The sequence below is a fragment of the Protobothrops mucrosquamatus genome, unplaced genomic scaffold, assembly GCF_001527695.2.
Source record: "Protobothrops mucrosquamatus isolate PMUCROS unplaced genomic scaffold, P.Mucros_1.0 scaffold108, whole genome shotgun sequence".
In the NCBI taxonomy this organism is placed as follows: domain Eukaryota; kingdom Metazoa; phylum Chordata; class Lepidosauria; order Squamata; family Viperidae; genus Protobothrops; species Protobothrops mucrosquamatus.
This window is the reverse complement of record NW_015386480.1, coordinates 628,459-653,129: the sequence shown is the minus strand read 5'-3', so window position 1 is coordinate 653,129 and position 24,671 is coordinate 628,459. Positions and strand designations below refer to the sequence as shown.

General features: G+C 44.0%; 1 protein-coding gene across 1 annotated transcript in view; it reads right to left on the bottom strand.

Moving 5' to 3' along the window:
• Nucleotides 1–2,685: 2,685 nt before the first annotated feature.
• Nucleotides 2,686–24,671, bottom strand: part of OPHN1 (oligophrenin 1) — a 145,370-nt gene continuing 123,384 nt past the window's right edge. The window contains exons 19-24 of the mRNA XM_029283481.1: nt 17,253–17,400; nt 15,228–15,542; nt 7,191–7,356; nt 4,713–4,763; nt 3,317–3,369; nt 2,686–3,142 (exon numbers count right to left, since the gene is read on the bottom strand). Coding sequence (XP_029139314.1) covers nt 3,327–3,369; nt 4,713–4,763; nt 7,191–7,356; nt 15,228–15,542; nt 17,253–17,400 — 723 coding nt within the window. The 3' untranslated portion in view covers nt 2,686–3,142; nt 3,317–3,326. The remainder of the gene's footprint in view (nt 3,143–3,316; nt 3,370–4,712; nt 4,764–7,190; nt 7,357–15,227; nt 15,543–17,252; nt 17,401–24,671) is intronic.

Here is a 24,671-nt window from a genome sequence, read left to right as displayed (position 1 = left end):
GGGGAGGGGGGGAGGTATATTGTAAAACTTTTATAAAATTTTCAATAAAAAAAATGCCTTACTGAAGTCCAAGTAAATTATATCCACAGCATTCCTCTGATCCACTAATTTTGTCACTTGGTCAAAGAATGCAATAAGGTTTGTCTGGCATGATCTGTTTTTGACAAACCCATGTTGGCTTTTAATAATGACTTTGTTTGCCTGTAGGCGTTCGCTGATTCGTTGTTTGATTATCTTTTCCAGAATTTTCCCAGGTATTGAGGTCAGGCTGATAGGTCTGTAATTTCCTGGATCCTCTCATCTTTCCTATCTTCTCCTATTGGTTTCTTATGATTTATAAATTGTGGTTTATTATGATCTATGACCTAGTACTTGCTGTTTATATGTACACTGGGAGCTTCTGCAAAGGAGACAAATTCTTTGTGTGTCCAATCACATTTGACCAATAAATGATTCCATTCTATACCAAGAGTACTTAGACTTATATACCGCTTCACAGTGCTTATCAGCCTTCTCTAAGAAGTTCACAAAGTCAGCCTATTGCTTCCCCAACAATCTGGGTCCTCATTTTACCAACTTCGGAAGAATGGAAGGCTGAGAATCAACCTGCCAAACTGCTGGCAACCGGCAGTCAGCAGAAGTAGCCTGCAGTACTGCATTCTAACCACTGCGCCACCAGGACTATTCTATTCTATTTCTACTTCTATTCTATTCTATTTTATTCTATTCTATTCTATTCTATTCAAGTTGGCTTTTCATCCATTCAAAAAGGGAGTGATATGTCTATATTAATTCCAAACAGGAAAGACATACAGGTCCAGGATAAGAGCACTCCAAAGTAAGTGGACTGCAACTGTTTCTAACGTGTGCTGTGTGACACTAACCCCCAACTCTTGCAATGAGCAAGTGTCTAATGTTGGATGCATTCATGTTATATTTTGCAAGCTGACTTTACTATTCTACAAATAAAGTTCACACAAATTCAAAAACTACAGTCAAGAGTAATCAGGTGGATTTTTTAATCTATGGAAAATTCATAAACATTATTACAACTAATCTATTTCTTTTACCAGACAAAGTACATCAGGTGGAAATTATTTTAAGTGCATTTAAATTTACAAAACAGAGATAGCTGAATTGCTGGACATTTTTAGCTTATGACAAAAGCAGGTTTGAGACGAGATGTACCAATTTTGGATGCAACCACCACACAATCATTTGGGAGCTTGGGACCCCCCCACCCTTCCTGCAATGGCAAACGTTCACTTCCAGAACTTCCTTTCCTGTCTCAGCTTTTACTCTCGGGAATCGATCACATCTTGAATGTGCCCCCCCCCCAGTCATTTCCCACAGCAGAAATCAATGGTATCAGCATAATCCATTAATGGATTACTGGGAAACACAGATCAACCTGTGATGTTAGCCCGATACCTGGCCTTCCTGGAGGTCATTGCAACCCCACACTACTCAGTGAGCAAAAAGCTTTGATTGGTGGCTCCAAAATTGGACTGACAAGGCTGCCAGGGACATGCTGGCATTTTCTATCACTCATTCAATCTTCAGTTATTCTATCCAGCTTATACTGGTGGTTAAGAACTCAGACTTCACAGGATGAACAATCTTCTCTATTTGATCAGCAACTTTGGGGAGTTCAGGTGAACGTTGGGTGGCACTGGTAACAAAAACATAGGAATAAAGCATATACATATACTTTCTTTACCCCTCAAAGCATGTTAAATATCAGTATGGCATTACCTGCTGATTTCTGTGGAAATAATTATTTGTTTGCTGGTACAATGGGGACGGTACAAGTATCAACCTTATTTCTAAAGAGAAATGAGTGGGCCCAAAATCTGGCAATCTAGGGCCACTCCCAAAAATTCATTTATTTCTTGTATCTGCAAAGCATATCTAGAATGTGCTAGCTGGAGGATTTTGACCTTGGTCCTCGGAGACACTTACAAGGCGAGCCGAAACCTCCGATGCAAAAGTATCCACGTAAGTGCTTTATTCAAGTTCCTAGGAAAGAACCAACCACCAGTCTGTGGAATGGGGAATCCTGGGGAGGGGGCTGTCCAAAGATTCTGCACAGATCCAAAGTGGAGTTTGGAGAAAGAGATCCCAGCTGAGATGCCGGAAGGTCCTAAGCTGTCTTGCCTGAGGCAGAGAGACCTGCGCACAAGCACAGGCAGGCACACAACTACAACCACAGCATCTCTTTCTTCCTTTGGCTGCAGGTTGAATAAAAACAGATCTAAATGCAGGGTCTCATCACATTCTCCTGCAAGTGGGAAGGGCACTTTGGGAAGAAAATAGGTGGAAGAATGGAATGTGGTCTAACAAAAGGTAGAACTATCTGGAATGTCTTGAAGCTGCTTTGGACATTAGGGAAATTACCCTCACAGAGGTGTGCAATTGATCTCTGCTTCAATTTCCAGCACCATTCCCCCTGGGATGGAGTATCTGGCTTCAAAAATCTTCCCCTTTTGAAGATGTGAGACAGGAGCCAACATCCTCCTCCTACCCATCCACTCTCTGGGACATCTGCCAGTTGTGTAAGCAGAACCAGTAAGAGGTGTGGAGGTCTTACTGGGAATGTTTTCAGCCTTTCATGAGTTAACAGCTAACCCCACCCCCACCCTCCACCCTTGCACCGAAACAAAATCTCAGTCTTTGAAAAGAAAAAATAACAAAACGTGACACATTTGAAGCCACCCAGTCAGAAACCTTCTGAGGCAGAGAAGCTGCTTGCAGCCCAGTTCCTAGACCCAGGTAGCAACTCTTTGAGAAGGACCCCGTAAGAGTCCCGTCGTGATGGATGTATCTCACCACCCAATGTGCCCCTTGGCTGTTCCAGGTCAACCGCTAGCAAAGGAGAAAGCAGCACTTTCTGGAGATGAGTAGGAGGAGCTCGGAGTGATAGAGAAGGAGCAAAAGGCCCAATTGTTGCTCTGTCTTTTTGAACACTTACAGCAGCAGGTGGAACTATTGTCCCCCCAAGAATGTCTTTGCTTCTCTTGTAGCAATGCAAGATGTTCACAATGGCATGCTCACAGACGAGGTTGGAGACAGCTGATTTATAGAGCACACATCATGGGTTGCAAATCCATTTGGGGTGGTCCAGGCTCAGCCATGCAGAAGTCTGGGAAGAAAAGAAACACAGGCAGTGAAACTAAGTGGAGGATGTCAAAACACAATGCTTGGCTTGCTGGAGCTGCAGCCAAGAGGAAAATCTCACAGAAGGTTTCTGCAACCTGCTCAGAACACCTCCAGCATTTGGGTTCTTAAGAAATCAGAAAATAAATGGCAGGATTACCTGGAGCCTTTCATCCCTCCTCATTTGGGAATCTGCCCTGGGGACAGGAAGAACTGCAAAAGAAATGAAGCAGTAAGAAGAACAATGAGGGAGAAAGCAGGAGTGCAGCTACATCTCTACTACTGGCCAGGCTGAACTGGAGTTCCCTAGAGGGCTGGTGCAGTGTGGTAGCTTAGGTGCCGGACTAGGAGTGGGGAGGCCCAGTTCTCATTCCCCCTCAGCCATGGAGACTCTGTCAGCTCAACCCACCCGCAGGGACTGGCAATACAGCACCCTAATATATTTAATGCTGAAAAACAATGCCTGAGATTTCAGGATCTTTGCAAAAGCCAGAACACTGCGAGAGAATGAAAGTTACAAGCTTGCAAGATTCAGCAACCCTATTTGACTATCAAACAAAATAATTATTTTATAACTCATGATGAAAATAGTGCTGATCCTGAACCTGTGATGCCAACTTCAGTTGAAAATCAGCTTCCTTGCCTGGGAGATCAAGAATTGGGGTGACAGGGAATGGAGGTTATGGCCCCTCAACAGGCCAGCTGCCAAGCACAGGAAATCAAAAGCCAGAGCAGTTCAGATGAAAACAGGTCTGTTGCATGCTAACAGACTTTACAAGAATCTAACAGTCAAGGCTAATTGGCAGTAGATAAGGATCAAGGGAAGTCAAGCTGGGCTGGACTTAGATCTTTTGTAGGTGCGGAGGGACTTGAGACTGATGACACATTTGACCCCCTCCCTCCTCAGCCTGGTCATCTCCTATACCAGCCAGCCCCGAAAAATTCTGATACTGCCAGCCAAGCAACCCATGAGGCCCTCAGGGACCAGTGGTACATTTTATGGGGCAGAATTTGGCAGGCCTTTTTTTTGTAATAGTAATTTTATTCCCAAGGTACCTAATAGCTGAAAGCAATTAATAAGCAATTTCCAAAAATGATTAGGAAAGGAACTATGTGAACCCAGTGTCCTTTCAAAGGTGCTGACTGTGATTTGAGCAAGATGACCTCAACTCCCAGAGCTCTAAACCCACCGGAGACCCCCATTTTGCAGGCTCCTTGCTAGGAGCAATTGTCTGGAGCAGTTGTGAAGTCCTCTCCTTGACCAGAGAGGAATTATGACGAGCCAATCTACTTGCCGGCTCTTCATTCTACTGTAGTCATCGGCTGCACTCTCAGCTGAGCCATTTTCAATTCACCATCTTTTCCCCAAAAATCTCACAAAAAATCTGCCAGTCTTTTCAACTCTACAGGCATCTGAAAAACACCTCTCTATGCAGAGGGAATATATTTGGGATAAATGTCCCAAACATTCATGGGCAAAATCAGAAGATGGCATGATTCACCAGCTTTTCAGGATGCCAAACATATGTGTAAAGGCAACCCTTTCCTGCTCTTACCTTCCTCTCCTGAAGGAGGCTGTCTCGAAGAACTTTGCCCTGGACGCCACTCTGAAAAGCAACCAGCACAAACAGCCCCTTAGTTTTGTGGTAGCAATATAGCTGTTCAATCAAACAAGAGTCCAAGATCAAGGAAGCAAATTTCCATTAACAGTACTGAATTTGGATAGATAGGTAATATATGAAAGAACACACATGTGGTCCAGGTTTCATTGTGGGCGCAATTATTAGGCAAGTTGTATTTTGGAGGATTAATTTTCTTATTGAACAACTCCAGTGCTCTCAGTCAATCCCAAATGTTAATAAACCTCAAACCTGGCTATTTAAGAAAGTAAAAGTGAGGCTTTGGCTTTCTTAGGAGAATAGCTATGTGTGCACAATTATTGGGCAACTATTGTGTTTCCCTGAAAATAAGACCAGGTCTTATATTTATTTTTGTTCTAAAAGACCCACTAGGGCTTATTTTTGGGAAATGTCTTATTTTGGGGAGATGGAGGTGTCCCACTGTGTGCTTTCCCTGCCCTGCATGGCTTCGGTGGGTGTCTGGCAGGCCGCAGGGGAAGCAAGGCAGGGTGGTGGGAGGCGGATCTGCCCCTCACACCCCACATCTGCACACCTCAGACCCCCCACAGCCAGGCCACTCCCCACCCGGTGACTTCCCCCACCCATTCGATGACCCGGCTGCCCATCCTCTTCCCTTTCACTCCCCTCCTGAGCCGGACTGCCATGCTATGGAGGATGGGCGGGGGAGGCTCGTTCCCCTCCGCCATTTTGGAGCCAGGGGAGTGTTGGCAAAAGGCCTGCGCAAGAGCCGCATCTGCGGCTGGAGGGGCTTTCTTCGGTTCCTGCCACCCCACTTCACTCTGCCCCACTCCGCAGATCACCTGCCCACTGGCAGCTGCCTCCTCCTCCTCCACCACCTGCCACTTGGGTTCTCGGCCACCGCCTCGCACTGCCTGTTCCCTGTTTGCTGCCTGTATTGTATAGTTTAAATGGCGGCAGCTCTGAAGGCCAGTGGTAGGCTCTCTGCATCGTCCCAGGGCTGGCCCACACAGCGATGGAAGAATGATACCAGGGGCTGGCAGCGGGGGTGCTCCAAAGACAGCGCGGCCGTGACTCCAGCCGCCAACTCTCCTGTGGCTGCGTGGGCAGAGCCACAAAAGGAGTCAGGTGGCTGAAACCGCCTGCCCAGGGACAATGTAGAGAGTGGGTGAAGCCGTGAGGCGAGGCAGGTGGTGAGAGGGCTGGCAGCGGCAGCACTGCTACTGCTCCCAATTGTCCAAAGGGGCCTCTCTGCAGGGGATCTCCCTCCCTCTCTCCCTCCTGTGGCAGCCCCCCTCCCCAAAGTCCTGCTTGCAAGCAGATGCCCCATTTCGGTTCCTGAGTAGCAGCAGCAGCTCCCGGCGCACATGCCAACCCCCCCTCCCGTGAATTTTCATGCCAGGTTTTGGGCCGTGATTACAGCCCCCACTCTTGCTGCCGTAAGAAGTAGTCCACGCAGAGGTGGAGGAGCAGGAGCAGGAGGCGCACCAGAGCTCGGCAACCGTGGCAGCAGCAATGGAGCTGAGCTCCCTTGGCAAAGTGGACTCGCTGGGAACCTTTCTCAGAAGCCATTATAGATAATCAGGGATAAAGATATACAAAGTCTCCACTATAGTGGAAGAACTGTTGCAGTTCAGCTGGCAGAAATATGAGAACTGGAGAGAACCAGAGTCAAGTCTATCCACAGTCATAGAAACCCCTTTGATGACCTTGTTTTTGTAAGGATAAAATTAAGGCTTCCCTGTAAGTACCTTAAGCTCTTGGAATCCCCCCCATCTGCTCCCCAGGCAGGAGAGGACAGAGAGAAAGGCAGCAGACAAGCGAAGTGGCTTACTGCTGATTTAACTGGTAAAAATGCCATTCTCCTTGGTACAGAACCTGGACTGCCAAGGTTCAAAGTGAGTGTGTGTACATACACCTATAAGGTCAGAGGGATGTGCCCAGCTCTCCTGGAGCTTCCACCTGCTTCAGTGGAGTGCCCGCTAGTTCTTGCCTGAAGGAGCCACCCAGAGGGCCTGCCCCTGCCACCCCTATGGAGGGAGATTTCCCCAGAGCTCAGGAGAGAGTTCACAGCTCACAAATGCTGTTTTCTGGGTGAAAACAGAGGAACGTGGGGGAGAACGGTGGAGAATGTGCAATATAGGCCTGACCCCCTTGAGGAGGGCAAAGCGGGCTCCAGAAGCCTTTGGCCTCCGTGGTGTCTTTGTCAGCAGAGAACCGTACGGTTTGCTTTGGAGCGTTTCTGGTGTGGGAAGCAGATGTTCTTCCTTGAAATGTGCTGCCCTGCTTGACTGGGTGTCCTCCAGATGGGGAGCCCCGAGGCGCTCCCAATTCCCCAGCCAAATGGCACTCGTTGGGGAAGGGGACTAGGAGACATGCCCCCCAACCCAGCTGGAGGGCTGGACCCTCTGCTAGGTCTGTTCTGCCACTACTCACACTGAGGAGGGGGCTTCTGTTGCTGTTCCCACCACCAAGTCTGCCTTGGCCTCCACCTTCTGTGGCAGGGGAGCCTTGCAGGGAGGATCTGGGGGTCTCATCGGAGGTCGCGTGATGACCGGCTTCTCTCCGGGCAGCCGAGCTTTGGGGAAGCTCTCATGTTCACCTGAGTTGAAAAAATATGAATTGAAATGCAGAAAGGAAATGGAAGAAAATATGCAGACACCCACAAAAGAGGTCCCTAAAAAAGAGGCAAACTCAGCATTCCTGCTACAAGAAGAAAAGTCTCCCAGACCTCCCTAAGGGAAAAAAAAGGCAAATCTTGGTGATAGGAGATTCAATTCTTTGGGGAACAGAAAAAATAGTGTGCAGGTCAGGCAGTCAAATCTAGGGAGGTATACTGTCTCTCTGGAGCAAAAATGAAAGATGTAACTGAGTACCTTACTAGAATAATCAGCCCCATGGATTACTACCCCATTCTTCTCCTACACGTGGGGACCAATGACACAACAATGAATTAGAAAACAATCACAAGAGATTACAAACAGCTAGGGAAGAAAGTTAAAGAATTAGGAGCACAAGTGGTGTTTTCATCCATACTTCCAACAAAAGGCCAACATCCAATGAGGGAGCATAGCACTTTAGAAATGAACCACTGGCTTAAAGGTTGGTGTCATCAACAGAACTCCAGCTTCCTAGACCATGGTCTACATTACCTACATGAAGGGCTACTGGCAAGGGATGGAATGAATCTCACAAAAACTGGAAATAATATATTCAGAAAATGACTAGCTCATCTTATCAGAATAATAATAATAATAATAATAATAACAACAACAACAACAACAACAACAACTTTATTGTCACTTTGAAAGTATACCAATTGGCATACATCAAAAAGAAATTTCATTGCATACAGCTCTCAAAGGGTCACCACCTCCGATATACACTCCTTGTTCGTGGCCAGCTCAAGTTACATATCTTCCATTTTAGTCTCCAGGAAGTGAACAAACAGGACAGATGGAAATGGAGCTTCATGTGGATTAGCCCTCAAATTAGCTTGTATTCCTGCACGACAACCTTGCCTCCTTTCCTTTTTCTGATCTTGTCTCTTCCACCTTTTCCTTAAAGAGGCCTCACTCCTTTTCACCCCCGGAGAACACTGCTGCTGCCACAAACTCCTCCAAAATCCTCTCTCCCATCCTCTGGGCCTGCCGACAGCCTCATCCAGAAGGGCTTTAAACTAAAATTGAGGGGGGAGGGGGGCAATCTTTACAACCTTTAGAACCTAATTCCAAGCAAAAATGACTAGATAACCAATCACATAAAGAGATTGGGAGTAAAGAGAAAGAAGAAATTTTAAAAAAACCCATAATGAAGTAGAGAGTGATGGGACGGATGGAAATCACAGTTACAAAGTAGGAGATATAAGAAACATACCCAAGACCCATAAAGCAGGGGTCCCCAACCCCCGGTCCATGGACCAGTACTGGGCTGCGGCATGCCAGCAACCAGGCTGCACAAACAAGCAACGCCCCATCCACAAGATGCAGGCACCACACAAAACCACGCACCTTCTGGTCCATGGAAAAACCTCTCTCCACGGAACCGGTCCCTGGTGCCCAAAAGGTTGGAGACCTCTGCCATAAAGGACCCAAATGCTTACACTAATGCTCAAAGTTTAGGGAACAAACAGAGTCAACTTGAAGTATTAGTACATGAAGGTAGATATGATGTAGTTGCCATTACTGAAATTTGGTGGGATGAAACTCATGACCGGAATGTACTGATGGAAGGATACAAACTATTCAAAAGAAACAGACCTAACAAAAGAGGACATGGAGTTGCATTATATATAAAAGATCACTACAGCTCTAATACACAAAACCAAGGATGTCTATGGAGATTCTCAGTCATCCCGGGCATGATTGTCCCAAAGAAGCTTTTTCAAGAGGCAACTGGACTTTCTTGTTTTTCTTTGAAGACGTTTCGCTTCTTATCCAAAAATCTTCTTCAGCTCTGATTGGATGGTGGAGAATGGAAGGATTTATATTTCCTGCAGATAGCTGGTCATTGGCATTGTTTTATAGAGTCATTGAGGCCACTTGGGGAGTTTTCTGTGTCCTCAGGTTCACCTCACTCGTGCAAATGTGTGGGGAGATGCAAGGGCAGAAAACTTCCCGCAGAAAGCACAACTCCACAATACAGTCCTTTCAACAGTTTCAAGAAGGCTCCACACCCATAAAATCCTTCCATTCCCCACCATCCAGTCAGAGCTGAAGAAGCTTCTTGGATGAGAAGTGAAACATCTTCAAAGAAAAACAAGAAAGTCCAGTTGCCTCTTGAAAAAGCACCTTTAGGACAACCATGATCTGAATGACTGAAAATCTCCATAGGCATTGGGCTATGCACTTTGGGATGAACACCTTTCGAATGGTGAGGGAGTATGAACGGATTTCCAGAAAACATCGCAGACTACAGGAACCATTTGCACTTTCAGTTTGAGATGCAGACAACACAGACTCATCCCCAACAGCCTGCGCCTGTCTTCAACAGGGAAGGCACACAGCGTAGAAAACATCCTGCAGTCAAGAAGGCTCCACACCCATTTGCACGACTCAGGTGACCCTGAGGACACAGATAAACCTACAAGAGGCCTCAACGACTCTCCAAAAGAATGCAAGTGACCAGCTGTCCGCAAGGAGTATAAATCCTTCCATTCCCCACCATCCAATCAGAGCTGAAGAAGCTTCTTGGATGAGAAGCAAAACGTCTTCAAAGAAAAACAAGAAAGTCCAGTTGCCTCCTGAAAAAGCACCTTTGGGAAAATCAAGGATGAAAACCTCCTAGAATTCATATGGGTCAATATAAAAGGAAAAAAGAATGACATTGCTATAGGCGTATACTACAGGTCACCCAACCAAGCAGAAGAAATAGATGAATTCTTTGCTAATCAGTAACAAATGTATGTAGGAAACATACCACAGTAGTAATGGGAGATTTTAACTATCCTGATATCAACTGGGAGATAAACTCTGCAGCAAGTGGGAGATTGAGCAGATTCCTAGCCAACTTAGCTGACAACTTTGGTCATCCAAAAGATAGAGGAGGGAATAAGAGGAAAAGATAAAGTGGACCTAATTCTTATTAATAGAGAGGAAGTGATAGAGAGAGTTGAAGTTGCCAGAACCTTGGGTGAAAGTGACCACGTCATACTGGAATTCAATATAATGCAAACACAAGCAATAGAATGTAATCCAACCAGTTTCTTAAACTTTCAAAGAGCTGATTTTAATAAACTCAAAGAGAGCCTAAGAAAAATTCCATGGATAAAAATGCTAAAATGAAAAACAATTCAAAAAGAATATAAATAATAAAATAAAATATTTAAATAAAATGGATGAATATAAATCACTTGGAGTTGATGGATTACATTCCAGAGTTCTGAAGGAACTAGCAGATACTATCTCTGAACTATTGTACCATAACTTTTTTAAAAAATCCTGGAGCACCGGAGAACTGCAAAGGATTGGAAAGAGCTGAAGGGTGGTTCCCATCTTAAAAAAAAGTGGGGGAAAAGACCCAGGAAACTGCTCACCAATCAGCCTAACATCAACACCTGGGAAGATACCGGAAAAGATAATAAAAACAACAGATTGTGAACATCTAGAAACAAATAAAGTTATAACTAGAAGCCAGCCTGGGTTTGTTAAAGACAGATCATGCCAAACCAATCTTATTTCATTCTTTGGCAGATTGACTAAATTAGTAGATCAGCAAAATGCTGTGGACATAGTCATTTGACAAAGTAGACCACAACCTATTTCTTGGTAAACTAGAAAAATGTAGGATAGGCAGCATCACCACCAGATGAATTTGTAACTGGCTGACAAACTGTATTCAATGAGTCGTCCTTAATGGTATTATGTCTACATGGAAGGAAATAAGCAGTGGGTTACCACAAGGTTCTGTCTTAGGCCCAGTACTCTTTGAATATCTTCATAAATTACTTAGGTAGGGGAATAGAAGGGGAAATCATGAAATGTGCAGGTGACACTAAGGTGGCAGGAATAGCCAACATCCCAGAAGACAAGCCCAGGATCCAAACAGATTTCGACAGTCTTGAACAATGGGCCCTATCCAACAACATGAAATTTAATGTGGAGAAAAGCAAGGTTTTACACCTGGGCAGGAAAAACCAAAGGTACAGGTACAGATTAGGCAAAACCTGGTTCAAAAACAGTAAACATGAGAGGGACCTTGGAGTCCTAGTGGACGATCACTTAAACATGAGTAAGCAAGGTGCAGCAGCAGCCAAAAAAGCTAATACTTTTTGTCTGTATTAATATAGGCATAGAATGAAAATATCGTGAAGCATTAGTACTGCTTTATAAATCCTTAGTAAGGCCACACCTGGAATACTCCATCTAGTTTTGGTCACCACATTACAAAAAAGATGTTTTGGAAAAAGCGTAAAGAAGAACAACTACGATGATTAAAGGCCTGGAGACAAAAACATATGAAGTTTGCAGTTGCAGGGTTTGAGTATGGCCAGTCTAGAGAAAAGAAGAAACAGGGGCGACATGATAGCAGTATTCCAATATTTGAGGGGCTGCCGCAAAGAAGAGGGGGTCATCTTATTTTCCAAAGCACCAGAAGGCAAGACAAGAAGCAATGGATGGAAACTAATCAAGGAGAGAAGCAACCTGGAACTAAGGAGAAACTTTCTAACAATGAGGACAATTAAGCAGTGGAACAGCTTGCCTTCAGAAGTTGTGGGTGCTTCATCACTGGAGGTTTTAAAGAAAAGATTGGACAGCCACCTGTCTGAAATGATATAGGGTCTCCTGCTTGAGCAGGGGGTTGGACTAGAAGACCTCCAAGGTCCCTTCTAGCTCTATTCTGATTCTAATGGGAAAAGCATAAGCAGAAGGGCTTAGAGCCATTTTCCAATCCTATATATGACCCAAGGTAAGGGAGCTACCATGGAGCAGCTGATCAAAAATTCTATTTTGAAAAGAACCCTTTGAATATTATTTGAAATGTGCCAACTGACTGAAATGATGTCTCACTGCAGCTGCCTGAATTCCTTGCCATCAGAAAGCAGAACGAGCGATAACAACAGTTGTACAGTGGCCGACAACAGAAAGATTGGGAATGCTACCAGGTATGAAATAACTCCTGTTGTGTGGCAGAACTACAAAAATTGAAAATACAGAAATGTAAACAAACAAAATCAGCATTGGAGCTATATTATATTCTCAATCCAAACTATGCAATTGACCAACAGTTGAAAATAGATTATCTGGATTTTTTTAAAGCTCAGCATTTCAGGATAATTGAACAATTGTACACAGGAAGATTTTTTAACTGTGGTAGAAATTCCATTCTAATGAAGTTGAGAGGGCCACCCATTTGCCAGAGATGCTCTCTATAGCTTTTCTTGAAAGTTGATCTTGTTGATGCATGATGACCATGGCTTTGGGCAGGTGTGGTGAAACATGAAGGGCCATGCTGCAAATCCCGTAGTTTACATCCCCTGATGGATACGTGTGTGACTCCATCGTGGCTTCTGTCAGATAAGTCACATTCTGGCTTAACCTAGTTCTTAATGATGTTACACTGAGTTGGATGCTGTTTAATACCTACTTTGTTCTTCTTCACTGCTCCTGCTGCTTTTATGATATTTTTACATAATGTTTTTTATAGTTTGTGGTGATTTTGTCCTATTTTGTAATAATGAGTTTGTATTTGTGCAATGGAAGTTTTCTTGTTATAGCTTTACCCTCAATGGCAGTTTGCACAGAATATTTTAAAGAAATAATAAAAATAAAAAGTGACCAAAAAAACCCTCCTGGAGAATGAAAAAATGGGATCTATTTACAGCCTGAGTGTGTAACCTGACCAGTAGTTCCAGCAAGATTGTGAGAAATGGTGGGCAGGTTCAGAGGAAGCCCGAGGGCCTTGCAGCTGCACGCCTCCCTCCTTCCAGGGTCCTCAATCAAAGTCTGTGCTTCAAGAAAGTAAGTGGAGACCAGGAGCACATTCATCCCTATAGCACAGATCAGCCATCATTTCATTGAGATTTCATACTAGATCCCGAGCGCCAGTAACACACCAAATTCTTGTGGAATTCATAAACTTGTAAATTTTATGCCATCTTAAATATGTTTCTTTAATTAATGTGGCTGGAGTTTTTGTAGATATGATGTAAAGGGTAAGGAAGATGATCTTGACAGAGATAGATCAAATGCTTTACCAAAGCGATAAGGAGAAAAACATGGCTCAAGTCCACAACAGACACATCCTTTGGAAGTGCTCAGCCAGACACTTCCCTAATTTATATAGGGGATATAATTCATAATTCATACAGGGAGGAGGCACAACACAATCAGACCTGCAAAAGATTCTGTTACCAGAGCCATTTCAATAAAAGTGGAATTGATTTCCTGGTTTGGTCTACTGGTGGGGCTGATGGCTGCCAAGCCAGTTACAGTATTTGTTGAGCTTAGAAGGCAGGCAAGAAAGAGACAGTGGCACAGCATTCTATGAAACACACATAACAAGGAACTAATAGTTCTTTCAGTGTTTTCTGTGCACATTGTGATGCAATGTGACAGGTGGGCAGACTGGCTAGGAAACTACAGTTGGACACCTCAAGGAATGAAGAGCATGTGTTAAACAATTCAAGGGGTTGGTTATCACCTTTAAAACTCTTCATGGCAAGAGTCCAGGTTACTTCAGAAACCATCTCATTCCAATGGGATTGGTCCATCCCACCCACGCCGGCAGAGGAGACCTGCTCTGGGCCCCGTCAGCCAGGGAATTCCAGCTGGTGGGGTCCAGGAGAAGGGCCTTCTCTGCTATCACTCCTGCCCTTTGGAACATCTTGCCCCCCGCCCAGAATGAGGCCAGTGCCCACCCTCCTGACCGTCCACAAGGGTTTGAAGACCTGGCTCTGCACAGTTGGCCTGGGCCTTCAGTGGGTGAGCATCACACTGGAGGTGGCTGATAGATTAACTGCATAACCCACCTCCCCCCTATTCATCCTACTCTCTCCCTGTCCATCTTTTAGTTAAAGCTGACAATTTAACATCTGCAGAAAAAGCTCTCTTGAAAAAGTCCTCGCTGTCCATCTGGCATGCAGGAACTGACCATCTCCCACATTGCACCAAGGATGGAGATCACGTGCTCCTGAAAAGAGCAACAGGGTCCCATCCTCTTGGAGGTCTTCTAGTCCAACCCCCCTGCTCAAACAGGAAACCCGATACCATTTCAGACAAGTGGCTGTCCAATATCTTCTTTAAAAACTCCGGTGTTGAGGCAACCTGTTCCACTGGTTAATTGTTGTCATTGTCAGGAAATTCCTCCTCAGTTCTAGGTTGCTTCTCTCCTTAATTAGTTTCCATCCGTTGCTTCTTGTCCTGCCCTCAGGTGCTTTGGAGAATAGCTTGACTCCCTCTTCTTTGTAGCAGCCCCTCAAATATCAGAGGACTGCTATCATGTCACCCCTGGTTCTTCTTTTCATCTTCTTTGATAAAGATGGTAGCCCTATTTGGTTTCATGGACAGAAACTACTGGCTTGGTCTTCTTATGGCTTCATATATTTCAACTGCCCTTGGACTGCTCAGCCCTAAAAATAAGGGATTCTCTTTTTTGAACAAGGACATATATAGCTACAATCCTTATTTGGGGGAGTTTCAGACTTGAAATGAGGAATTATATTATAGTTCATCATCTTCTCTATATTTCTATCTTCAATAAAACTATAATACCACAATGTGATTTCCTAACACTGTGCTATATGCTAGAACTGAAACTAAACAAAATAGATGAATGATTGAAAAAGTGAATGAATAAATATTTAGTTAATCTCCCAGCTGTGATTCTGATTCAGAGGATGAAAAACCCACCGAGCACACGGTTCACCCCACATGTAGTTTGAACTATATTGCAAAACAAAGAGCACCGGGGTCTTTTAAAGGCTGGGAGCTGGGATGCAGGGTGTCTTGGAAAAGAACAAACTAGCAGGCTCACCTTCTTTGCAGCCAGCCGCAGGCCTTGGAGCAGGCTTCTTGGGGTGTAGGCTGGAGGCCTTCAGAGAATTGGGAGTTGGCACGATGCTGTTGGCAGATTTACTGGAGAGTTTTGCTCCTCCTTCTTGGAGCCTGGACACCAGCCTTCCTACATCCACCTCTGCACAGGGTTCCCCAGTTCCACGGTTCTCTGGGCTGGGCCTTCCTGGATCAAGTTCTCCCGGCCTCTGCAGTCGGCTACGCTGGAGTGGCTTAGGAGCATCAGGGCTGATGGTGGCAATCACGCCATTCGGGGTCAGGCCACAGCTGTCCTCTTCTAGAGGAAAGCCAAAAACAAGAGACGGTCAGTTGTTAGGGCATCCAGGCAAGTCACAAATGGAGGGAAGCCTCTGCAAAGACAGCAATGGAAGCCATGCACTCCTCACTGACATTATGAAATCCAACTGATAGCAAATTTCTTGATTTTTCATTTAATATCTCTGCAACTGTATCTTAGTAATCTGTCCCTCACCACCGCCCCCCCCCTTGATTGCATCTGATATTTTCTACTGAACCTGGATAGTGACTCTCAGCTATTCGGCTGGTGATCTGAAAGGGAAAACCCAACTCATAAAATTCTGGGCACCAGGAACCTTCTCTGAGCCTACAGATTGTATACAAATTGTCAATTTCCAGGAGGAGATGGCCAAGTGAGCAAGGGCAATGAAGGTTTGGGGTGGTGGTGAAAGAATGTCTGCCTTTCAATTCCCTAAACTAAATCCACCCAAAATGTCTACGTAAATATGGCCATGGAAATAGATTTCTCTATTATAGTGTTAAAAAGGACTCCTTAATTTCCCCCCCAAATATATCTATCTCATAATTAGTACTGTATATATAAAGGAACAGCATGAATGACTATGATATAAACAGGAAATATATTTATAGGGCTTGGGGGCTTCAGGACCTTGATTGTGCTTTCATTTAGCTCTTGGGTGATGGCAATATGTCCTTTGCATCATTAGTAAGATTTGCAGGACACGGTTTTCAGAAGCTGCTGCCAGGAAGGAAGAAGGTACGAGTAAGTTCAAATTCATTTTTGCCCAATTCAGTAGCCATCACACCTCCAAAAGGCTGCATCACCTTGACCCCAGGTTCTTCCGGGTCAGGTTGCCACCAGCCAGCAGGATCAGGAAAGGGCATTGACTTCAATTACCCTCAGAACCCCTCCCAGAGGGCAGGTATTACAATGCCCAACTCTTGCACATGTAATGTCTAAGATGCTTGCATGTTCTGGCTCTCTTCGCTCTTCTGTTTTAGCAAAACTGCAGCACAAACCTCAGTGCTGGCTGTAAGCATGATTATTCCAAGCAGCTCCCCAAACACTCTGAGACCAATGTTCTAATGGGCCTTTGAAATACTTGAGTGTTGAAGAACAGAGAGTACAGATTTGGTCAGGAAAAGAGGCTCAGATTGGAAATCTCAAGTTCCTTTTACAAAGTGACAATTCAAGTGGTCATTGGCTGCTGCTGTACCCTAGTGCTAGAGAATCCCAGAAGAACAGGACAGTCCTCACACTGAGTGCTGGAAATTAACAATGCATTGAATCTTGGACCCTGGATGCCAGAATCTCTTTGCTCCAAGTGCAAACAAAAACAAAACATTCAATTTCCTATCTCATCATTGCCACAAACCCAAAGTCTGGGTAAGCCAGCAGGATCAATGTCCTTTGGTCTTATGGTGAAATTATGGCAGCAACATTTTGGACATGTTGCATGAGAAACAGAGGTCAAGTTCCAAAAACTTTGTCAGGTAGACTGGAGTAACAATTTCCCTTTAAAAACTGTTGTATGTTAACACTCAATCATCCAGGTTTAATTTCTCTATTACTCTAAAAATGCATACCTCATTTGGCACATCAACAGTTATAATGGCACTCACCCCTTCACCCAACACCACTAGAACTTGATCCTAATGAAGATCCAGCCTCTGCTGATGAAAGGATTTGTGGTAAGAGAACACTGGGAACAGTTCTACAAGAACCAACCTTCACTTTCTTCCACAGAACCTCCAAAGAAGAGGGGTCTCTCTCTCAGAGGGCGCTTGGAAATGGTGATGGGCTTATGTCTTCGAGTGGCTACCCGAGGAGGGGGGATAGGGGGTGCAGCATTGTCTTCAGGAGGCCCAGAATAGATCTAAAAGAGAAAAATTATTAAGAAGCAGATGACTTTAACCCTTTTCCTGCTGTCTGTGTGTGTGTGTGTGTGTGTGTGTGGGAGAGAGAGAGAGAGAGAGAGAGAGAGAGAGAGAGAGAGAGAGAGAGAGAGAGAGAGGCTACATCCAGTGATGTCATGACTGAACAGGATGATCTTGATGGGAGAATATTTTTAGAAGCAATACAAAGTTCTGAAAGTGTCTGATGGATCAGAAAGAAGAGCTTGGGCTCCTGCAGGGCCAACCCTCAAGAAGGCCATTAACAAGGAAATAGAGCTGCAGCTCATTGTTGATCTCAGCAACTACCCCTCCCAAATATCTATGGAGATTCTCAGTCACCCAGATTATGGTTATCCCAAAGGTGCTTTTTCAGGAGGCAACTGGGCTTTGTTTTTCTTTGAAGATGTTTCACTTCTCATCCAAGAAGCTTCTTCAGCTGTGACTGGATGGTGGGGAATGGAAGGATTTATATTCCTTGCAGACAGCTGGTCATTTGCATTCTTTTGGAGAGTCATTGAGGCCACTTGGAGGTTTACCTGTGTTCTCAGAGTCTCCGAAGACATTTGGCTATGCACTTTGGGATGAACACCTTTCGAATGGTGAGGGAGTATGAACGGATTTCCAGAAAACATCGCAGACTACAGGAACCATTTGCGCTTGTTTGGGATGCAGACAACACAGACTCATCCCCAACAGCCTGCGCCTGTCTTCAACAGGGAAGGCACACAGCGTAGAAAACATCCTGCAGTCAAGAAGGCTCCACACCCATTTGCACGACTCAGGTGACCCTGAGGACACAGATAAACCTACAAGAGGCCTCAACGACTCTCCAAAAGAATGCAAGTGACCAGCTGTCCGCAAGGAGTATAAATCCTTCCACTCCCCACCATCAATCAGAACTGAAGAAGATGAGAAGTGAAACATCTTCAAAGAAAAACAGTTGCCTCCTGAAAAAGCACCTTTGGGGTACCCCTCACAAATGCCCTTAATCTCCCTTTAAAGCCATCTTAATCAGCAGCATTTCTTGCAATTGGAGTTCTTTAATTTTTTTATTGTGAGAAGGAATACTGGAGTCCTAATATCACAAGAGGCATGAAACTTCTACCACTTTCCCCACCTGAGGCTTGATTTCATAAATATCCACAGTAATATCACTGTCCAACTTCTTACTTTGTAGTGGCAAACTCCACTAGTCTTCGCCAACACCTTCCAACTGGAAGCCACAAATTCAAACCATACTAGTTAATGTTGGGTAAATGACTTTGCACAGAAATTCTCTTTTGATTCTTGGGATGAATTCCACAATCCATTATGAGCTTGAGAATCAAGACTATATATAAGTTATGTTACAACTCTGACTGTGAAAGAACTGAATTCAGAACTGAGAGTTAGCAATTTGGGAAGCTGTCTTAAACCTTCTGAGCTGCCTCTTTGGATGGAACATAAGTCTTCCCCTTTGACTGCCGCCCAGTCCATCTCCTGGAGCTCAGTTTGGAGCCTTCTTCAAGGAAAGTAAGCAATCTCCTGTCTCGGGGACTGCCCACCAGGTTTGTTAAAGCCAAGCTTCAGTGGTTTAGAACAGTCTTCCCCAATTTAGTGCTATCAAGAATGTTGATCTTCAGCTCCTGTGCTCCCCACACATCATAATTAACAAAGCATCTGAGGATTATGGAACTTGAGCTCCAATGCATTTGGAAGGCACTGTCCCTGAGCTGATTGCAGAAGGTTAGATTAGAGGGCCCTTCCAACTCTATGATTGTGAAGTATGATTCGGTGGTTGCAGGAAAAAAAGGCAGGGATCCTGTTGCAGTCAGGTGTGCCCGAGAGCTCCTGCCTCCCTCTGTCCCCAGCCGTCAGAAGGGAGAGCAAAATTGCTGCAAGAGCTGCAGAGCCATCTCAGGATGAGAACAATTTCACCTGCTGAACTTCTGCCACATTACACAGCTGTTAGTGACACTGCAACCCAGTCGGGGGAAAAGAGATGCAGGCAGCACTTTGGAACTCCAAGCCAGGTAGAATCAAATTCCTTTTTGCCCTTCTTTTTAGGAAAGGGGTTGGGGTCTTTGTCAGCTGGCCTCTCACATGTCTCCTTGAAATCACAGCCTTTGTAATAACAAAAAAGACTGCAAATTGTTGTTAAATAACACAACAAGTACATTTATTATTCTTGAAGTGACAAGCTAAAATGGCTGTCAACAAAATCTTTTAATTATACATTACTAGCACTCTGCAGATCTATCAAGTCTGATGAAGTTATGCTGAACATTAAAAAACACTTGAGAAACACTTTTATTTGCAGAAAGCAGCATTTGTAATTGGTATATTTTTGTTTACTTTTTTCCAGTATTTAAATCCTTTTATATATTTGATATTCAGGCAGAACATCAAATCTCAGTTTGCTCCTCCCTCCCTCTCCTCATCTTCTGCTTCTGAGTCAGTATTGATTTCTGACAACTGTCTAGACAAGTCCATGCAATTTTCCCAGCAGTTTTTGTACAGACCTCCCCCCCCCCCTCCGAGGGCTGAAAGAGAGGGACTGGTCCAAAGTCATCCATTAGGTTTTGGGCTTAAGCAAGACTTGACTACCTGGTCTCCTGCTTCCAGTCTGGTGTCTTTAATCACAATGTTGAGGGGAGTCTTTAGTGTGGCATTTTTCTTTTTAGTTTGGTTCCTTTAAGTAAGTGCAACAAGTCCCTGCAGTTTTCTTGGCAAGATTCCCGAAGTGGTTTGCCATTGCCTTCTCCTCGCTAGGGCTGAGAGAGTAGCTGGTCCAAGGTCTCCCAGCTGGCTTTGGGCCTAAGGCAGGATTAGAGCTCACCAGCTCCTGGTTTCGGATGCTCTGACGGTTCCCCCCCCCCCATGGCTCCCCTAGTTTGGCATTATACGCATTAAACGTTTTGGTTGGTTTCCATACTTTCTTTTGGTTCTGCAGAAGAGGAAGAAGATTCTGGAATGTGGCAGTCCACGTTTGCCATTTCCCTCAAAATGTGACCTCACAAACTAGGATAGAAAGGTATTGTTGGATGGTTTGTTGATACATTTAAAAATAGCCATACTCTGGAAAATGCATTAAAATGACATTAAAATTTTGTTCCAAATTAGTAAGACTTTTGCAATACCACATTACTTAGTTTTGTCAGCCAACTTTCAATTTGTCTTAAAACAAATAAAATGGTACCCAGGAACTTATCTGACCTTTCAGTAAAAGAAAGAGACAAAACTTCCACCACATTCTGCTCTAATTTAAACTGGAGAAGTGAAAAATATATTGTGTAAACGTGATGTGATGATTTTTAAAATCTTCTTTCACAGAAAGAAATATGGCGTCTTCTGCTTTAATTTCTCCAAACTAAGATTTTTTCCAAAACAGTTTGCAAGAGTTTGTGGTCCAGTCACATTAGTTAAATACATATGTTTGTGACTTTCAGCAGAGCTACTCCTGATTGGTACAGAACACTTATTCTATACAATAACAATGTGGAATAAACAGCATCACCATTAGATGGATTTCTAACTGACTGACCAACCATACCCAGTGTGTAGTCTTCAAGAGAACAACATCTACGTGTAGGAAGCACGCAGTAGGGTACCCCAAGTTTATGTCTTAGGCCCAGTATTCCTTAACATCTTCATAAATGATTTAGATGAGAGGGTAGAAGGGGAACTCATTAAATTTGCAGGTGACATCAAGCTGGGGGAAATAGCCAACATTTAGAAGATAGGCTCAAGATCCAGAAGGATCTTGACAGATTGAGTATTGGACCCTATCCAGCAAGATACAGTTCAGTAATGAGAAAGGTAAGGTTACAAACTTAGTCAAAAACTGCCAAATCCACAGGTACAGAATAGGCCTCACCTGGCTCAACAATATTAACTGTGAGAGGGATCTTGGAATCCTAGTGGACAACCACTTAAGTATGAGCCAGCAGGGTGCAGCAGTTGCCAAAAAAGCCAGTGCTATCCTCTGCTGCATCACTATACAGATAACATCAAGATCACAAGAAGTGATAGTACCACTTTATATCCCACTAGTGAGGCCACACTTGGAATACTGCGCTCATTCTAGTCACTACAATAAAAAAAAAATACACTTAAGGAAAAGTTAAAGGAATTTAGTATGTCTAGCCTAAGAAAAAGAAGAATTAGGGAGTGAAATGATAGCTGTCCTCCAGTACATGAGGGGTTGCCATAAAGAGATGGTGGTTTACTCAATTCTCCAAAGCACCTGAAGTTAGGACAAGAAGCAGTGTGTGGAAGCTATCAGAGGAAAAGCCAACCTAAAAGACCTCCATCTCTTGTTATTCTGATAGTGAGAACAATTAACCAATGCCTCCTGGAGTTGTAGGTGCTCCATTGCTGGTGGTTTTCAAGAAAAGACTGGACAACCATTTGCTGAAGATGTATATAAGGTTTCCTGCCATGGGCAGGGAGTTGGACTAGAAGACCTCAAGGTCCCTTCCAATGCTAGGATTCTATGATTTTATTACTTTTACCCAGTGCTTTTTTTCTTAAAAAAAAAAAAAAAGGTGCCAGAACTCACACACGTCATACAACCCACCTTGCCTACCCTACAAGCTTCCATCCAAAAAAGGTGCCGGAACTCCGTTCTGGGCGTTCCATGAGAAAAAAAGCCCTGCTTTTACCATCCCCAATGGAAACAATAAACCGAGATTCCTGGAGGAATGAATCTTCTACGTGTTTCAGTGACTTAACAAATGTGGAGTTCTGTCGAGGACTTCCTGCATCTTTCATTCCTCCTTTTCTTCACATGTCAAGATGCCCTTGGATCTCTGGGAAGCTCTTGGACACAAAGAAGAGGGGTCTCTAGTAACAGAAAAATGGCCTGTGCTGGTTACTTCTGGACAGTTACTTCATTCAGCTATCTTTAATCATAAAGGCATGATGACCGGTAGTTTTTCTGAAATGATCTGGCTGGATAGGGCGAGGGTTCTTCCTCAAACCTTTACAGCCTAGTTGCCCCTGCCAAGTAGAAGCAGCTGACAAGAACTTTTCTTCAGGTACTGAGGGTGGTCGTCAGGCAACTTTTAACAGAGAATCAATTAGTTCATCCTCCATTTTTTGAAAAAAGAGACCACCGAGTGACAATCCATGGAACCAGACCAGACCAAACGAATGCCACTCATTTTTTCCATGGATCAGGATGGCCTGCCAGAATATCCAGAAGTGATGACAGATGGCAAATATGTTCTCACTTTTGAGGGCCGTTTTAAGGATGAGGCATCTGGATCATAAAGACACGGGGGCCCTCACGCCATCCATTAAGCGAAGACTCGCTGTAGCCATCCTGCCCCCTCTTGACTGTCACTTTGGTGTCCAAGACTGCAATGGATACGTACAAGCTGTCAACACAGATTTTGGGGTCGGCTCTTTCACCCGTTTCTCCAGCCAAAATAAAATACCTTCCATATCTGGCAACAACACAAAGTTTGCTTTCAGAATTACTGGGCAGCCAGAGCATTTTATTAATACCGCCCAAATTTCATTTGCTTAGAATTTCAGGCCACCAAATCCAAGTATATCAAAGCAGCTGCTAAATCTCGAATGGGGTCTGACACCAGGAGTGCTGCATCCAGGACAGAAATCACACACTTTTTGACTCGCAAAAAGAATAAAATATCTACAAAGCCACTGCAACTGAATGATTAGATAGCTGAAGAAAGCCCCTCTTTTACACGATTTACTTCCTACCTCTCCTTCCTCTTTATATAACACCCAATAGGAACACTACAACTTATTCATCATGTATTTACACTATTTGATTCAATGCTGCTTGATTCCAAACAACCCGGAGTACCCCTCAATACACCGGACTATAATAATAGCATAATACAGCAACCAACAAAACCACACTAGAAGAGAAGAAAAAGAAGGAAGAACAATTACTGAGAACTTCCAACCAAGATTGAATGTTCAGTGAGCAAGCCCCATCCAGCCTAGCCCCAGGCCTGGCAGAACAGGCAGGCCTTTAGGGTCTCTGGAACGCCCTCAGGACCAGAACTGTCTGGGTTTCAGGGGGGACCCCATGCCAGAGGGCAGGCACTGCGGCAGAAGGGGAGCTTCCTGGGTCCCAACAGATGACATGCCTTCCTGGAAGGGAGCCAGGTCTGGTCCCAGCGGGTCAGAAACCATGCAGGGCTTTGGACGGTTATTAGCACCTTGACTCACATTAGGAAACAAACTGGAAACCACTGCAGCTTGCAAATCAGAGGTGTCAGATGGACAATAATATTTTCTCACAGTTATCTGATTCAGACATAATAGGGAGCTGTGATTTAAATGACCGAACCCTAACACACATTGGGAAGAGGGAAATGCAGAGTCCCACCAACCCCTTAATTTCTTAAAGAACGAGGCAGCAACACAAATTGAGATGGATTTGCATAACCGCTGAATCAACATTTGAAACAATGCCATATGTTTCTGTTACTGTTATTTCAGATCCCCTTCAGCCCAAATCTTTAAATACTGCAGTACTGATAATAAATGTAACAGTCTCTAAATCTGTGCATGTATACATGGATAGATTTCATACTAATTGGGCTCCAAAAATACAATATTATGTAGAAAAATGGAGATCAACAGGATGTGCAAGAAATAGTGCCATTTATCAAACCAAAATATTCCCTGTTTCTTGGAGCAAAATTCATGCAATCCATAGACAGAATTCTAATGTGTTTCTTACAAAGAATGTGCTTCCCTGGATACCAATGAGAATCCAAACGACCAAGATCACAAAGACTTTTCCAGCTTGAAATCCAGACTGACAAGGGGGCAATCATTCAAGTGACCCCCACCCCACCCCCAGACAAAGGCACTTTGAATTTGCACCACAAAGTCATATTTATATTAAAAATTATATTTATATGCTTCATAAGAGAGGTGATATTGATCTAATCTCCACTTTCCAGGGCAAGGACTGTGTAACACCACATACTGTTTCCTGTGGGATTAGCTTTTTAATTTTAATTTTAGCGTACATGTTTAAATCTGCCAGAGCAATAATTATCCATACCAGTGAACATTTTCCTCCGTCCTCTGAGTCTTCATAATTCACATACAAATTATATACCATCCCTGCTTAAAAATTCATTTGGAATGTTTGCTTATGTGCAGACTGAAACATCAACTTCAGAACTACATTTAACAATCACCCAGCCTAATAAAATGTTACTAGCTTAACCTTATCATAGCAGAAATTGAAGGCCAAAAAGACACAGTCTCTTTTTTAATT